We start from the raw sequence: 18,504 nt of genomic DNA, 5'->3' as shown, positions 1-18,504 counted from the left end.
CTCTTGTTGACATCATTAGCCTAGGGGTTCACATAATTTTGCCAACCTACACTGTGAATGTTTGAATGTTGTATACAATATGTTCAATGAAGGACTAAACATGAAATGTTTTTCATTTCAGTACTTTCTGAGCAAAAACATTATTTTTTCATTCCGATTCAGAAGTTCCGCAGCCGCCGCCTCCAAACGGTTACCGGTTCGAACAAAATAAAAGAACAGTTAATAACGTTCTTTTAAAATGTCAGTACTTTGCGCAAAGGGGTGTGTGAAATACCATTTGCGGTGTTGCCAGATCTCGCAAGAGAAACCAGAAACATGGTCTGGAAAAACAAACCCAAAATAAGCCACTTGCCTCACCAAAATAAGTGAAAATAAGCAATAATTTTGTTTGTGTGTGGTGGATTTATCGGCATAGAAATCATAACAAGCAGTTAATTAACAGTAAAGTATAATTTTGTTTACAGATTTGCTTCAAAACCTGGCAGCATCAATTCTGTATTAGTGCATCTAACAATAATTCAGTGAAGACATGGAAACAACTGAGAAATGTACTTTTTACCTCTATTAATGTTTTCCTATGTAGTAATTATACATAGTTGATAAAAAGCTCTTTATTCACAGAATGCGGCATTCACAACGGGCAGTTAGGCAAAGAAATGTGTGATGCAGCAGTTTCCTTCAGGATCAAAGCACAGGTTTCTTTTTTTTTTTTGGGAAACATGAAGTGGTGTAGTTCCAAAAATGTACTGTGATAAAACATTTGGCCTTTAGTTTCATGAAAAAATTATTGGAAAAAAATGAACTGGTTATAATAGGTTACCAGCGTTTTCGGGTTTTCGTTCCTTGAACCGTTTTTAGTCCCTGTGTACAAGAACAATACATTCATTTGTGTGTTAATAGTTAAAACAGATTGTGTTCAGATTGTAAAGCCCAAACCAGGTTTAAGACAAATGTATACATAAATGCAGGCAATTCCAAAGGGTTCACATACTTTTTCTTGCCACTGTACATGCACATTCTTATGCTGATTATGCTTAAAAAGCTGACAACGTGTGTGGTAATGTAAACACATTAAATAGTTTTCCTTTATTGTGTACAGTCATAAACTGATCAACACGGGTAGATTTTTGCCTATTACCCCAATTTCGTGCTGTATGTAAACACCTTTAGCGGCATTCTTACCGGTTTATCCAATGTATGCAAGTGTTGTGCGCATGTCTCTATAGCAGAGAATAACTCGATTATTTCAAATCTCATGTAAACACAGTTTTCTTGCTTTGTCTGATTTCTAGGTGTTATCAGCGTATTGTTGTGCATGTAAACTGGCTCACTGTCACACATTAACATTTTGATTAGTGACCTACGAGTGTAGAAACTTTGGTGCCTGTATTTCTTCATAAGAACTTTACTTTGTTTTAAAAAGTTTTAATAGCTTAAACTTTGTTTATTTCCTGGTTTAAATTAGCTTTTGAATCCCAGAATTTAAATGTTGTCTCGGTCGGATCTGATTTGAGCTTCGGATGCATCAAAATACTTGTGTGACTAGACTGTATGTGATGGCCCTAAACTTCATTCTAAATGCCAGCTACTTCGGTAGATAATGAACGTAGAAATCAGAAATGATCATTTACGTTGCAAAAAGATTACAAAAGACAGTGTTTTGGACCCCACTGTTTATGATAGGGACATGAATATTTACTGCATAACAGGAATGATCCAGCTACTGGATATGTTATTGTGTGTGTTTGTGTGTTTCACTGTGTGCTATACTATTATTATTATTATTATTATTATTATTATTCGCCTTTTCATGAATTCTCTACACTTCTTTTCCTCTTCACCCCTTCTTTATTTGCTTCTTTTTTACAGTTTCATGTAATTCTTTTTTCAGCTAGGGTTCGGTTCAGTTCTATTTCTGTTCAGCCAATTCGGGAGATGAATTGAATTCTGGGGGTAACCTAAACAACATGAAGGACCTGCGTAGTCTAAAGTCCAAGATGTGAATTTCAGTTTATGTCCTGTTTTGGCTGAATTTAGATGAAACGGAGTCTAACCCTCCACAAACTCTCTGCTCTCCATCTCTCTCTCTCTCTCTCTCTCTCTTTGTCTGTTTCTCTCTCATATATCACTACAGCATATCTGCCCCCGTCTGTGATGCTGCCGCCCCACCGTCTTCAGACTCTGTTGCGTCAAGCTGTGGAGCTGCAGAGAGATCGCTGTCTGTACCACAACACCAAACTGGACAGTGGGCTGGACTCCGTGTCGCTGCTTATAGACCATGTGTGCAGCAGGTACATGGGCTGAAGTGTATCATTGTTTGTCAATATGCTTTCCCCTATCAACTGTAAGTAAGCCATTTATAAGTTGATTTCAGCAAAAAGTAACACTGTGACTAGGTGATGCTATCCAAACATTGCTCTCTTTGTTTGAGAATCCAACCTGTGCCGGAAGTGTATTCTCAGATTTATTGTCCGTACTCATGCAACTTATGTAGGCGAGACCAGAGACGTGAGCTCCGTTCCAAACTCTAGCCGCCTCGCTACTTAACACACATGAACACCAAGGTCTGTAATACCCGGAGAGAGCTAACCATTAGCACTCCCATTTATTTCAGTGGCAATTGCTCAGCTGCTGTATGCAGTACCTGAAGAATGCGACCTGAATGCTGCCATCTTTTTCTAGGCACACATTCTTTTTGAGCCAACCACCTGAGGTGTAAAAGCCACTTGACTAAAGACTCGGGAGCCTCAGGAAAATGTCATCCCACTGGCTGTGACGTCAAAGGCAGCAGACAGGGTCGAATAGACATTAAAAGAACTAAAGCAAAAAAAATAAAAATAAATGAACTTCATATTGCGAGTGACTTAAAAAGTGTCCATATACTTTTTGGGGCCTCTATACTTGTTGGAATGATCTGGTGTTGGCCAATTCCAGCCTCAACGTGTAACAATTTTTAATGCATTATGTCTGGGAAAGTGCTTGTTAAAGCTAAGATGCTTTCACTGTTATCTGCAGGAAACAGTTCCCCTGCTACACCCAACAGATCTTGACAGAGCACTGCAATGAAGTCTGGTTCTGTAAATTCTCCAATGACGGCACCAAACTGGCCTCTGGATCCAAAGACACAACAGTCATTATATGGCAGGTTGACCCTGTGAGTGACCAGCATTACCAAATAATGATACAGCATTAAATGAATAGTTCACCCAAAAAGAAAAATGCTGTTCCAAACCCCTATGACCCCTATGAATGAGAAGTGGGGCTGTTCCACAGTAGAAAGTCATAAAGGTTTGGAATTACATGAGGGGTAGTTTTGAGTGAACCATCTCTTTATGGTAATAATGAAAGAGTTGAATGATTTGACAGGAGACTCACCAGCTCAAGCAGTTGAAGACCCTGGAGGGTCATGCCTATGGGGTTTCCTATCTGGCCTGGAGCCCTGATGACATGTATCTGATAGCCTGCGGCCCAGACGACTGCTCTGAGCTCTGGCTCTGGAACGTTCAGGTGAGACACCGCTGACCCTCAACCTCGCCTCCCTTTTAAAGTGTCATGAAACCTCCTGTTTCAGCTCGTGTTCATTCTCACCACAGTTACAAAATGCAGAAACACAGTTGAGTGTTTAAGTTTGCATCCCCCTTGCAGAATCTACAAGATGTTTATCATTTACAAAAATAAGGAGGCTCATAAAAGTAGCATTTTGTTTTTTATTTAGTACTGCCCAGATGAAGCTGTTTGACATAACAGATATTAACATATATTCCACAAGACAAAAGAATAACTGAGTGTACACAAATGATCCTGTTGGAATCGAATCGCATTGCATCTGGTTAGAATTGAGACACTGCTGACGTTATCATGCACATACTGTGACAACGACTCAATGCTGATTTCAAACCTGAAAGATGAAAACAGACCAAAAACATCCTTAAATTGACTGTTTTTTCTTAAAATTTAAAATAACATGCAGATATTGTTTTTCATTATGTCACACTCATACACATATCTGTTAAAATTAAAGAAATTTGTTTTTATGTTCTTTGACCCTTTAAATATCCACTGTGGTCATCCAGACAGGGGAGCTGAGAACTAAAATGAGCCAGTCTCATGAGGACAGCCTGACCAGTGTGGCCTGGAACCCAGACGGCAAGCGTTTCGTTACCGGAGGGCAGAGAGGCCAGTTCTACCAGTGTGTAAGTGACCACTACAAAGTTACACTGCTCTTAGCTATAATAGGATGAACCTCACAAAGACATTTCCAGGTCATATTTCACCCCAACATCTAAAGAACAAAATAACAAATCAAACGTATTTTTTAGGAACATTTAGATTTTTTTGCATTGTGACGTTATTTTAACTACAATAAAGTTCTCGTTTCTTCCAAATTCTCATAACTGTATTGTTGTGAAAAAAAAAAAAACAACAACTCTTTTCTCGTTACTGTAATGCAGCATGGTCTTACACACAATCATCTTTGACAATGATTTGTTTTTTATCTGCATAAATTAAGTGAAACTGGCTTAAAGTCAGCATGGAAATCAAAATTTACCCTATTTACCCTTATATTTACCCTAATATACAGTTGTGGCCAAAAACATTGGCACCCTTGGTCAATATGAGCTAAGAAGAGTGTGAAAAATATGTCTTTTTATTGTATATCCTTTTGATTTTTCATTCAAAATCCAAAGTTAAACTGTACCATCAACACACACAAAAGAAATTCTTGATATAAAGTAATCCAAAATTATAGCATTTGAAAACATCTTCATTAATGTGTCCAAAAATCTTCCCAAGCAAGAATTCAGGTGTTTTATTGAAAATTAAAACAGAATAACTCAAATCAAATCAAATCCCTTTATTGTCACTCAACCATATACACAAGTGCAACAGTGGGTGAAAGTCTTGGGTGCGGTTCCAAGCAACAAAGCAGTATGACAATTACAATAAACATCTGATTTACACAACACAGTTTACACATCTTCTTACACAATATACAATATACAGTGTACACAAAATAAGAAGACTGTATACAATAAAAATACACTTACCCCCCCCCCTGTGGGTCCAGTCTGAGGCTAATAAAGTGTGGTGCTAATATATGTATCGTGATCGATCAAGAGTTCAAAAGTCTGATTGTTTGGGGGAAGAAGCTATCATGAAGTCAGCTGGTGCGGGTCCTGATGCTGCGATACCGCCTGCCTGATGGTAGCAGTGAGAACAGCCCGTGGCTGGAGTCTCTGATGATCCTCCGAGCTTTTTTCACACACCGCCTGGTATAGATCTGCAGTGCACTGAAAACTATGAATGCAAAAATCTCAAAAACATCGAAAAAAATTCCTAAACTTATTTGAACTAAGTGCCTTACAATAAGATTCAACTCTCATGGGCCTCTTACTCCATCACTCCAAAAAATATGTGTTGTGCGTCCTCTTGTGCACAGTCTGTGTATGTGCGCTCTGGCTCTGGTTTCGTGACCACGTGGGTCCTATGACACTTTCCAAATATGGAATATAAAGGTGTGTTCGACTTCATGCAATGCTGCGCAGATTAATCGACGCTGGACATGAAGCAGAAGCAATTTTATCCGGGTCCATCGGTGCGTCACTGTACCATATGCTGTCAAAGTACCGCGAGAGTAGCCGTCTGGCTCAGCTGCTGCAGTGACGACTGCTTTGAATGACGACTCAGCTTATTCACGATTGGCCAGACTCACAACGCAACAACGGTTACACGTGTTTCATGGGCTACATCCGCAATTGCATGTTTCACATACCACTCTTACTACTACAGCTATGTCAGTCTTTAGTAGAAATAAGAGTAGTATGGTAGTATGCCATTACCAAGGTGTTTATTCTGACACCTCCAGTTCTGCGAAAACTCTCACAAATCTGGGTTTTTATAACAGTGCATGTTTATATCATGTTATATTATGTTTGTTATATTAATATCATGTTTATTCATAAAAAACATTCAAAATTATTAAAAATACTGCATCTTTTATTGGTATTAAAATAATACAGGCTTTTACTGGACTTTCTTCTTGTACACACATCAGGCACTGTATCAAGAAGCACATAACCTTTTCAAATGAATAATGTTTCTGGTTATTATGTATAAAATTCAAGCTTCTGTCTGTCTGAATTCCACTTTGTATGCAAACATCGCGTGGTCTTCCGTAACTGATGTAGGTTCAGCACATGACGGGAAGCGCAAAGTGTCTTGCTTGACTTCTCTGTTTTCAACTCCTCCCCCGACTGCAACCAGCAAATCTTGCCGATCGGTAAATCGAGATGCAGTTCAAGTCGAACACCTTAACACTCTCTAGACATCCAATGATGATGATCTTACACATCTATGACACGAAATATCATGTTTCAGTGAATCGATCCCAGAGAAACCGTCGCTAGAGATACCATTTGCGATTATAGGCACCATAGCTGTCCTGCCACACTTTGAGGAATATTTCAGGATTTAGACATTGTGTTACGTTGAGTGGGGGCTTGTTTGATTCAGAGCCATCTGCTGTAAGTTGTTATGCCATTTTCTACATCATATTTATTTTTCATGAAGTTATAAACCAAAATGTGATAAATCCTGTTTCTCTGTTTATTATACATGTGGATTTCACACGCTAATACTCACTGAATTTGGTCTCTGAGTGAAACAAATTTGCCCGTTGTATTCTACTCATCAAGACCTTTCAAAAGATATATGACACATAGCTGTGTGATCTTTTGATCTTTTTACTGAAAAAAAAAACCAAAAGTGTGTTTGAAGGGAGTTTATATTCTGTAAGTCCACAGGGCCAAAAGTGCTTATAGTTGAAAAAACACCCACTTGCTGTTAGCAGGTGTCTGGTTAATTTTGTTCTAATGACTGTCTAATGCACTAATTCATCAGTGACGATTCATAATGAATGTGTTGTTTATCAGGATCTGGATGGAAATCTTCTGGACTCGTGGGAGGGTGTGCGTGTGCAGTGCATGTGGTGTTTGAGTGACGGCAGAACAGTCCTCGCCTCTGATACACACCAGCGGATCCGTGGATATAACTTTGAAGATCTGACTGACAGGAACATGTATGTTGACTGTTTCTATCACTTTCACATCCTGTTTGACCGGACTGGCTACTCTGCAAGTGTTTGTATGAGTTATGAGGACATGTTGGTGTTTGTTTGGTGTTCATGTTTTACAGTGTTCAAGAGGACCACCCCATAATGTCCTTCACCGTGTCAAAGAATGGAAGATTAGCTCTGTTGAATGTCGCAACTCAGGTGAGTATCATTCGGGGCTTGACAGTGTGATGTTTATGCCATGTGACAGTAGAAATGTGTCAATACACATTTGTATCTCTGTAGATATATAAATATATCAGTGTTAAAACTGCTTACATAGCGGGACCTGTCCCAAACAAGTCAAGACCAAGGAGGAGCTTGATATTAACAGATGTTTGCTTGATACTTGGCGAACTGGAGTTTAGTTGTTTATCGTTGCTGAGAAACGTCACAACTTGCCACGTAAATAATAATAATTCTAATGTGCGGTTACAGGTGTGCATATATTAGTTATTTTAAGATATTTGACATACAAGTTTCACCTGGCAGATGATAACACAGCAAAAAAATCCCATAGACACACTGAAGGAGGGACCTATGCCATATCTATCAGAAACATCATGGAGACTTGACATGAGGGTTGGCTCTTTTGACTTGGGCCAGTACTCTAAAACACGCCGAACACCTTAACAACTACATAGCAACATCCTGGCAACCACCCACAAAAATTCTAATAATATATATATATATATATATACATACACACACACACACACAGTATATATCTTTACTGGAAAACAACAAAAATAGTAACAAATTATTTTTGCAACGCAAAAAAAAAAAAGCAACAATTTTTTAACATTGTATTTCAATGGCTGTTGCTAAGTAGGAGCATCCTCCACTTAGAATTAGTTTTGTTTAAATGAGATGGCCTGCGTAGGACAAACGGAAACAGAAGGTATCATGGTTGCTATGACAAGTGCGAAGGGAATCACTGAGGTAAACTTCATGAGGATGCAGAGAGAAAAGAAAGTGGATTTTGCAGCTGTAATTTTATATTTACTTTATAATCATTTATTTTACATTATACACCGGTGAGCCAAAACAGTATGACCACTCACAGATGAAGCGATTAACGTTGATCATCTTCTAACAAGGCCACATGTCAAGGTCTGGGTAGATTAGATGGTAAGCAAACAATCAGTTCTTGTAGTCAACGTGTTAAATGCAGGAGAAATGGGCTGTAGTAAAGACCTATGCGACTTTGACAGGGGCCAAATTGTTGTGGCCAGACGACTGGGTCAGAGCATTTCTGAAACAGCAAGACTTGTGGGGTGCTTCCGGTCAGCAGTGGTGAGTACCTACCGACAGGGTGTTGGGCACCCAAGGCTCATCGATGGGCGAGGTCAATGAAGGCTATCCCGTCTGGTCCGAACCGACAGAAGGTCTACTGTGGCACAAGTCACTGAAAATGTTCATGATAATTACGGGAGGAATGTCACAACACACAGTGCATCGCACCCTGCTGTGTATGGGGCTGCATAGCCACAGACCGGTCAGAGTGCCAATGATGACCCCTGTCCATCATCGAAAGTGGGCACGCAAGCATCAGAACTGGACCTTGGAGAAGTGGAAGAAGGTCACCTGGTCCGATGAGTCCCGTTTTCTTTTACATCACGTGGACTGCCGTGTACGTGTGGCGGTTTACCTGGGGAAGTGATGGCACCAGGATGCACTGTGAGAAGATGACAAGCCGGTGGAGGGAGTGTGATGCTCTTGGCAATGTTCTGCTGTGAAACCCTGGTCCGGCCATTCATGTGGAAGTCAATTTGACACGTGCCAACTACATAAACATTGTTGCAGACCAGGTACACCCCTTCATGGCAATGGTATTCCCTGATGGCAGTGGCCTCTATCAGCAGGATAATGCACCCTGCCACACTGCACACAATGTCCGGGAATGGTTTGAGGAACATGATGAAGAGTTCAAGATGTTGCCCTGGCCTCCAGTTTCCACAGATCTCAATCTGATTGAGCACCTGTGGGATGTGCTGGACCAACAAGTCCGATCCCCGGTGGCTCCACCTCGCAACTTACAGGACTTGAAGGATCTGATGCTAATGTCTTGGTGCCAGATACCACAGGACACCTTCAGGGGTCTTGTAGAGTCCATGCTTCGGCGGGTCGGCGCTGTTTTGGCGGCACGTGGAGGACCAACAGCATATTAGGCACGTGACCATAATGTTTTGGCTCATCAGTGTATATTAAAATATATATATATATCTACGTAATTTACGTTGACGCAAATAATTGTGAGTTGTGAGTGCCAACGAAGGATACACCTCCTGCATCCTCCGAATTCCTGTGAAAGAAGGTTGCATTTGAAGGCTGCATTTGGAGTGTCCTCTTTGCTTTTTTTAAATGAGACATTCAATGTATGCGGCCAATAAATGCGACCTCTGGAGCACGCAACCTTCGAAACGAGACACAGCTTTTCTGTGGTTTGAGGCTTGTTGTTAACTCATGAAGCTCTTGCACTGATCCACACTTACCATTCATCTGTTTGAATAATCTTAATCTCAGTGTTTGGTTTGTGCCCATCAAATTCCAAATTGAAAAGTAAATAATCAAACGAGATGAATAACTTTTCATTAACTAAATTATCCAGTAACTGGCATTACCACGTGGCTGTTTAATATTTAAACCCTTTCTTTGTTGAATTTCCAGCTAAAAAAAAAAAAAACGTATCATGATATTTAGCTTACGTAATAGAAAATTGCTCATACCATGATACAAGATTTTGGTCAAAAATGGTATGAATGTTTGACTTCTTTCTTAAATATTTGAAGCAATATGTCACAGTATAATTATTGCATTTGGGTGGCACCACATGATCCTCTCTGGATGTGTCTAGGGAGTTCATCTGTGGGACCTACAGGACCGGGTTTTAGTCAGAAAGTACCAGGGTGTGACTCAGGGCTTCTACACCATCCACTCCTGCTTCGGTGGCTATAACGAAGACTTTATTGCTAGTGGCAGTGAAGGTAAGAACGTGTAGAACATGCGATTATACTTTCAATTAGAGGAACTTCTTTGTCCCCTAGAATGATTTTAAAGAAGAAACACTTTTAAAAAGCAATCATTCTAGGTTTAAAGGATAGATTATATTAGCTTTAAACTTTTTTGTGTCACTTTAATTACTTTTCTCACTTTAAAGAGTGCTGAAATGTGCCAGAATTTTTCTGTTTTGGACTCCTTTATTTAGACACCATTTTGATGATAAAATTAAAATAAACGGTTAAATATGGAATTCAGAAAAAATCAAACAAAAACAGGTATTGGTATTGGCGAGTACTGAAAAAGATGTATCGGTATTCGTATTCGTTCTCCAAAAAATTGTAACGGGACTTCCCTAGTTTTAAAATGGATCAAATGTAGTTTGAAGAACATTCTGTTGTCTAAAGCAGTGTTTCCCAACCATTTTTTGCCAGAAGTACTCCCACAGCACCATCAGTAAGACTGAAGTACCCCTTCATCGACCAAAACCAAAGATGTGTACCAAACATTAGATATCATTTAACATTATCATTAATATTGATTGTTGTTGATCAATTAGTATTGGTTTGATCTGTTGACATCCCTTTATCAATACCCAATAGGGCTCATAATGTCAATTTTGCTTGCATATATATAAAAAAAAAAAAAAACTCTTTCAGCTAATGCTGTAAACTATACAGCGGACCTTCTAACTTGGTACAGAACAAAATATAAATTTTTACTAATTTTATTTGATCATTAGTTTTTCATAATTTCATCATTTTGGTCACATTTTAGCTTTTGAAAAATGTACAAATTCCATATATTCCATCAATATGTCTTGGAATGGCATATGTTAGATCTAATTTTTATGTTTTATTACATGTTTATTGTTTACGTGCATAATTTGTACTATTTACAAGTAGTTACATTGATATGTAGAACAAGAGTTAAAATGGTACTGTCTCTTTAAGACGACTGGCAGTTTATCCAATGAGAGCACATAAATGAGAGAACATGCACAGTGTCTTTAATTAGAATTAATGTTTCTTTTTTGTTGTTTTTAAATAACAAACTGTAAAGAACAGAAAGGATATTAAAAGGGACATTTTTAATGACAAATGGATTGCATGGATCTCATCTTTGGACACACATTACACTGTATGAGTCAAGCCAAACTTTACATGCAGTGAAAAGATCTTGGTGCCTCACTTTACATAGAGTAAACAATAGATATTGGGATTATTCTAATGAAGGTTGCGATTTAATTGGAAAATCGATATTTTTACCCATCCCTAATCCTTATTCTAATTTGTTTAAGGCATACATTTAGTTAGGTTTAACATAGCAAAAATCTGTTCTTTTTGCGTACCCCCTGGAACCTTTTTGGGAATCACTAGTCTAAAGTACACCTAACTGATGAATCACCCTAATATCGGATGGAGAGTTGATGGGTTTTATTTACCTGTTTGTTGTCTGTAGACCACAAAGTTTACATCTGGCACAAGCGTAGCGAGCTGCCCATCGCTGAGCTGACGGGTCACACGCGCACAGTGAACTGCGTAAGCTGGAACCCAGTGCTGCCGGGATTGATGGCCAGCGCCTCAGATGATGGCACTGTACGGGTCTGGGGTCCCGCCCCCTTTCTGGACTCTCAGGAGACAGAGGGGCTAAATGGTATGACCTTTCTCTTTGGAATGAAATTGCTGTCTATTTTAATGTAACTGCAGTGTTACGAGTTTATTACTTAAATTCTTTTCATAATAGAGGATGCAAAGTTTAAAATGAGTCTGTGTCTGGTACGAATAGCGAGTAGGGTTTGTCACAAAATCAAAATTTCAGTAGTTGACACGGATACTAGAGCTGGGAATCGATTCCAAAAAGAATCGTTTCTTCAGTTCTGAGGCATTTGTAACCGATATTCGACTCCAAAGCTGGGGATCGACTCCGTTGAGTGGTGTGACATGTTCGGGCTGTGTTTGTTTCCTTAATAACCAAACTTCTACATATTCCAGAGAAGCCTCAACAACACTACTTTAAAATACAGATTTTAAAGAGACTACAGGTAAACCGTCATAATTTCTTGACTGATCAGCACGACTCTTGTAGTCCGTCAGCCATTAGTAAATTCAATCCCATTGTTCATACGTATGAAGCAATCGCACAAGCCCTTTCCAAACCGATATCCATAGTCTGCTGGCATTTAACTTTGGATTAACCAAAAAAACAAGTAAAATGCCAAATTTGTGACAAAAAATTGGTATACAATAACAACTTCCCCAATGTTATAACACCTTAGGGCTGTCCACAACCAGGAGATGACAGAGGAGGATCAAGTAACCATGAGTTAACTCCCAAGTTTACATCAATAAAACGGTAGGTTAAAGTTTATATAAATGGACTGCACACATAAAGCGAGAGTCTAACACTTTTTTATTCAGTCTAGCACTTGACATTTTTTCCATTGTATGAAATAAACCAGAGCTGTACAAGAACCTGGATTTTTAAATAAAATCATCAGATTAAAGTGTGCAACATTTGCGATGGTTCTTCAGAATACAGGCGCATCAACTTTCCCTAAAGTCCATTCCAAGTGTTGCATTTTGAGATGTGCATATAGACACATTTATTAGAAAAGACATACAGTATATTATGAATAGAAAGTGTAAAGACCTTTTGTCATTCATACTATCAATCATATATTGTGAAAATAATGTTTTAAATTGCACTATTTATTATTGTTATCCCTTTTTCTCGTAAAAGTTGCGTAAATGAGTCTGGAATTGATTCCTTCGATTCCTAAACCAAGAATCCGAATCAGAGTCTATTCCAAATTTTCTGAAATAATATTCAACTATACAAGGGCTGGGGGGAAAACGATTCACCAATGCATCACGCTTCTCGATAATCTGAATTTTAAATTAAGGATATTAATATAATAAATAGTTTTATCAGTCAATAAAATATTAAATCACGATTAATCTCATGATTTTTCATAATTAATTGCAGATTTTGAAAGTGCTGAAATTTGATTCTATATATACTTATACTATATATACTACTATTCCTGTCAAAATGCATTTAGTTCCTTCTTAGAGAAGAAAAGAAAACAATATGTAACAATAATGTTTTATTAACATAGTATTCCACAGTATAAAGATAGAAATGCACTAAAATCGCACCAATTGAAGTAACACTAAACGTTTCCCAAAGTCTAAGCGGGAGGTTAACTAATTGAAATATCTAGTCTCTGTAATTTGCATTTTCATTGCTGTGGACATTAAATCTCTTTTAAACCCTCGCCCTTAACATTTGAACAGTGGCTATCCACTTTGCTACAGCAATCGTGAAGCTGCATTTACATGATTCCCGCTGCTTTGAACTGCACATGAAAAGTGGATGCAGAGAACGTCTTGTTTTGCTTTGAGCGCTGGCATGGTCCACGTGATGATACTTCATCCGAATTGTCTGGAACACGCTGCCAGGGAAATCTTGATGCTTCACTCTAGCCGGTTGTGTGAATTCGGCTTATCACATGACCCATCTGGGTTTGTTTTGTGTATGTTTGTGGTGTGTTCATCAGTGTAATGACGCTGGACGCAGCGCAAAGATTTATTCCAACCAGTGTTCAGCACTCATAGGGAGCAGAATAAAATGTCCGAATCTAATGTGAAAATGTACATGCGTTAATCGAGATTAAGAAAAATTTACGCGTTAAACATTTAATTTCAACAGCTCTGATAATAAAATATAAAAAGAAAAAAATATATAATTCTGGTTATTGAGAAAAATAGACAAAACAAAACATGGATACAGGTAAGTGCCATGCGGTGTGCAGCCCTGCAAAAACTGTACGGAGCTGCCACGCAAAGGTGTGTTTGAACAAACATACATTGGACCCTTGTAATAAGTTCAATGACCAAAGACATAAACACTGAACTTGTTTCATTTTACTTTTAACATTGTAAAGAAAACAACCATGTACTCTATATTTAAATTATTATTACTATATTTAAATAGAAACTATTGTATTTAAAGGGAATTAATGACATCCCTACTAGTAACAACCACTCTACACTGTGAGTTGCACATTGTGACAACACTAGATCACTCGCATTTATAATCAACAAAGCTGTCTACACTTCAAATTCCTGCCGTTGTAGACTGTTGTGTTGATAATAACAGGAATGATGTAGTTTTGTCGCAGTGTACTGCTGGCTTGGCATTACACATTAAATCGACTAGTGATTAAACATCTCTTCCTCGTAAATCTGAATTGTTGTCCTAACCAGCTGCGACGACTAACAGGACCACGTTACAATGGGTTGCTCCTGTTCCTTATTAGTGTGAATTAAACATCAAATATCTTCTGATTGGCTGAGATTGTGTGGCGTCATGCAGTAGTTTTACATCGGTTTGAACAGACAAATTGCTTGTTTCTGGAAACTTGTCGAATCGCGCCTGATTAGGACACAGCGTAGTGAGCGGAGGGAATCTTGTGTGAAATTGTCTCTGCTTCTCTTTTCATGTAGAATGCTACAGCATGGACAGTTGATGTTGACTCTGGAGCAGATGTCCACTTTGGAAAATTTACAGTGAGACACACTATAGACTTTGTGAATGAAGAATAAAATCCTGACGTAAACAGCGGCAGACAGATGTTCTTTTCTGGCGCTTTCACATCCCCAACCAGCAATGGAGTGGCAGCGTTTGCCACCAAAGACGTCAATTCACTTGAATGAAGCCGTTGCCCTTCGCCATTTGACTTCAAACCCATGTGGCACTAAATGGTCATGCCACACCCCTCACAGAGGACATGCCCACCATGGTTTAAGCTCCTCCTCTTTTCTACACTGCATCCAGAGTGGACGACTGACTCCTGAACCCACACGCACACATACAAAAACAAACGTCATTCAAAACTTTATTTATTACGGCTTTAATTTATTAGTGTGAATGAATCAAGGCCTCAGGCTTGCTTTTTGTTTTTTACAATAATCACACACACAAAGTTGTTTTTCTGGCATGTGTGAACACCGAAACCGGTCGTAAAATAGGGCGGAACGGTGGATTGGTCTAAAAGACCACTCACATTACCGGAGGTGTTCTATAGAGAACAAACCATATTTTTATTTGTCAGCATGAACTCTTGTGCCCTTTTAACCACCTCTTTGACAACATATGCTTGAAAGTCTTCACCAGCAGATATATATATATATAAAACAATTTTGTTTTCCTCCAATTTTAAATGACTGAATTTACAGGCATTTTTTAACAGCTTAATCTTCCTTTGTTTTGAGAATTCCAATCAAGACCCCAAATCACAATGTTATCGCTCTGTTCATGATTACAGTCCTTTATTCTTTTATTCTATAATGTGGTCATTTTGAAAGGGCAAAGGTTTGCTAGTGTTGATGGATTATTCATAATTTTTTATTCAAATACTTGAGATGAGCCGACACAGATTGACCAGGAAAGATACGTAACAGGACATGGTTATGTTTTGTTAACAGGGTTAAAAACTAACCCACAACAGATAAAAATGCCATATTTGAGGCCGTGAGGCTTGCTTAGACTTGCAGCATGCTATACGTCCTGCTAGCAACAAACTAATGTCATGTAAATATTGGCCTTCAGTGTGCATACTTTGTCTTTGTAAGTGGCTAATAGTTGTTTGTATAATGGTTGAGGTCATTTTTGAAGTGAATTTACAGACTCGGTCTAAGGCCACATCTACACTAATCTATTGTCACTTGAAAACTCAGTTTTCAGTTTCCTAACATGATTGTTTTTCAGTGTATGTGGGAATGCAGAACGTGTTCCAAACACTCCATTTTTGGTGAAGGAAAACGGTATTCTAGTGTGGATGAGAGACGTAAGTGTAGCGAAATTTCACTAGATTTACACCTCGCCTAATACGTTTCCGCCCCTCATGCACAATAGAATAGCGCTATTCTCCACCGAAAACAGCGTTTCTAAAACGTTCTCCATTCCCGCATAAACTTAGCCAAATAGGTGCGTTTTAAACGAAAATATGCCTAATACATTTCTGTTTGAAAACTCATTGATTTTGCTAAGTTACCACCTCTCATCCACACTAGAACGGCACTTTCCTCCACCAAAAACAGAGCATTTAAAAAACATTTTCCATTCCCACATAAACCTCAAAGTGTAAATGAAGCAAAATCAGTGAGTTTTCAAATGAAAATTTGCCTAATACTTTTTAGTTTGAAAACGCATTAATTTTTGCTGCGTTTGCACCTCACATACACAATAGAATGACGCTTTTCTCCACCAAAAACAGCATTTCTAAAAAGTAAACGTAAACATGCAAACAAAGCGAAATTGATGCGTTTTCAAACAAAAATACGCCTAATACGTTTTTATTTGAAAACATATTGATTTTGCTACGTTTATGCCTCTCATTCACACAAAAACAGGGTTTCCCTCCACCAAAAAACAGAGCATTTTGAAAACGTTCTCCATTCCCACATAAACGTAAACATGCAGACATGGGGAAATCAATGGGTTTTCAAATGAAAATATGCCTAATACATTTCTGTTTGAAAACTCATTGATTTTGCTAAGTTACCACCTCTCATCCACACTAGAACGGCGCTTTCCTCCACCAAAAACAGAGTATTTAAAAAACGTTTTCCATTCCCACATAAACCTCAATGCGTGAATAAAGCAAAATCTGCGCGTTTTTCAGTTGAAAACACGTTGATTTCGTTTACGCCTCTCATTCACACAAAAACTGCTTTTTCCTCCACCGAAAAACGGTGTTTCGACATCGATGCGTTTTCAAACAAAAATATTTTGAAAAGGCATTGATTACAGTACGTTTGTGCCTCTCATCAACACTAGAATGGCGTTTTCCTTCACCGAAAACAGTGTTTCAAAGAGATTTCTCCGTTCCCGCATAGTTTGGAAAACGATGACGTTAGGAAACTGAAAAAAAGTTTTCAAACGAAAACGGATTAGTGTGGATGTGGCCTGAGGTACACTGGCGAAATAAGAATCTAAATGTGTTGTCATGTTAAGTATGCCAGCACATTGAATGGACCCCCAAATATTATTCTTGTGTACATGTTTGGTCTGGTTTCCATTTATATTTGTCCCCTCTCATTCCATATTGTCCCCTTTCGGTCTTCTCATTTTTGTATTTTTTTTTATCCTTTTCAAATGTATATGAATCCACTTATGATTTTCAGTTTTATTCACTTTTATTTTGGTTTGAGTTATTGCTTTTTTCCCTTGTATTATAACGGATGTCTTGGCAAGTAGCCTCTGAACTGCTTTTTTCTATTCTTAATTTCTTATACTTTCGTACCATATCACGCATTAGTACACACAGGTGTACCCTATAATGATTTAAGTATTCAGAGCTAAAGAAACTTTGCCTACTATGATTTCTTCTGTAATTGTGTTCATTTATATATGAAGAATCTATAGATATATAGATATATATATACATAGGTGTGTGTATCTTTTGCCATGTATCCTCCCTTACAAATGTTAACTGTTTCTCACCTGCATCAGGTAAACTTCTCTGTACAGGTTATTCATACCCCAACCAGCCAAACCTGTTTTGTTTCCGAGGAGTGACGCGCACAAACAAACAAAAAACAGGTGCATGCGGAAAACGCCGTCACACACATGCGATTCAACAACAAAGATATCACAGAATTGTGGTGTTGTACATTCTGGTTTATGCAACCTAACCTTTTCTTCTGAATATTTGTGTTTCATTTGAGGTCTTAGTTTGACTTGTGCTATGAGCCAGCGGGGTAACAGTAGCGGCCTGGGTGAAGTTCTGGGCTTTAAGTTTATTGCAGTCAAGTTCTGACACATCTGTTTTGCATTTCAGTGTGTTATTATTCTAAGTCATTGTACTATTAAGTAATGTTATGTAGGAGAGGTGTTATGTATACATACTTTCAATAAAGCATTCAGGGTTTTAAACTATCCAGTAAGTGGTCATTTTCATTAGAAACGAATCATTTGGGAGAAATCGTAAAGGTATCAAAAAAGAATCCACAAACAATTGAATACGATTTTATTAGATAAACTGAAAATCCAGTGTTCTCACACCTTTGATCAATTAATTTCCATGGCTTTTCCAGTCATGTGATTTGCTGATTTTCTTTATTTTTTTTAATCATTTAACAGAGACTGCACTCACAAAGAGCAATTAGCTGATGAAATATTTAAGAATTGAACCAAACTAGAATTATTCATGACTTCAATCATGGATTCCCTTATATTTCCAAATTTTCCATGACTGCCGGAACTCCAGTAGGATCTTAGTCAATTCCTATTTGATCCCTTAGGAATAGAGCACATTTAAAAAATGTAAAACAAGACTTTAAGCCATGAAGCAAAGCATACAGCTCTTAGATTAATCACATTAA

The 18,504-nt window shown here is 38.2% G+C and overlaps 1 protein-coding gene across 3 annotated transcripts in view; it reads left to right on the top strand.

Moving 5' to 3' along the window:
* LOC127454386 (WD repeat-containing protein 26-like) overlaps positions 1–18,058 on the top strand; it is a 34,308-nt gene extending 16,250 nt beyond the window's left edge. For 2 of the 3 annotated variants that reach the window (XM_051721564.1, XM_051721566.1), the window contains exons 6-15: positions 2,135–2,291; positions 3,016–3,154; positions 3,367–3,507; positions 4,074–4,193; positions 6,933–7,078; positions 7,195–7,273; positions 9,969–10,098; positions 11,573–11,767; positions 12,390–12,466; positions 14,623–18,058. In XM_051721564.1, the coding sequence (XP_051577524.1) occupies positions 2,135–2,291; positions 3,016–3,154; positions 3,367–3,507; positions 4,074–4,193; positions 6,933–7,078; positions 7,195–7,273; positions 9,969–10,098; positions 11,573–11,767; positions 12,390–12,412 (1,130 nt within the window). In that variant the 3' untranslated portion in view covers positions 12,413–12,466; positions 14,623–18,058. The remainder of the gene's footprint in view (positions 1–2,134; positions 2,292–3,015; positions 3,155–3,366; positions 3,508–4,073; positions 4,194–6,932; positions 7,079–7,194; positions 7,274–9,968; positions 10,099–11,572; positions 11,768–12,389; positions 12,467–14,622) is intronic. The other variant, XM_051721565.1, reaches the window with a different exon arrangement.
* The last annotated feature ends 446 nt before the right edge of the window (positions 18,059–18,504 follow it).

The sequence above is a fragment of the Myxocyprinus asiaticus genome, chromosome 16 (genome assembly GCF_019703515.2).
Source record: "Myxocyprinus asiaticus isolate MX2 ecotype Aquarium Trade chromosome 16, UBuf_Myxa_2, whole genome shotgun sequence".
NCBI classification, from domain to species: Eukaryota; Metazoa; Chordata; class Actinopteri; order Cypriniformes; family Catostomidae; genus Myxocyprinus; species Myxocyprinus asiaticus.
Note: the sequence above shows the minus strand (reverse complement) of the source record. Positions and strands in the feature narration are given on the sequence as shown.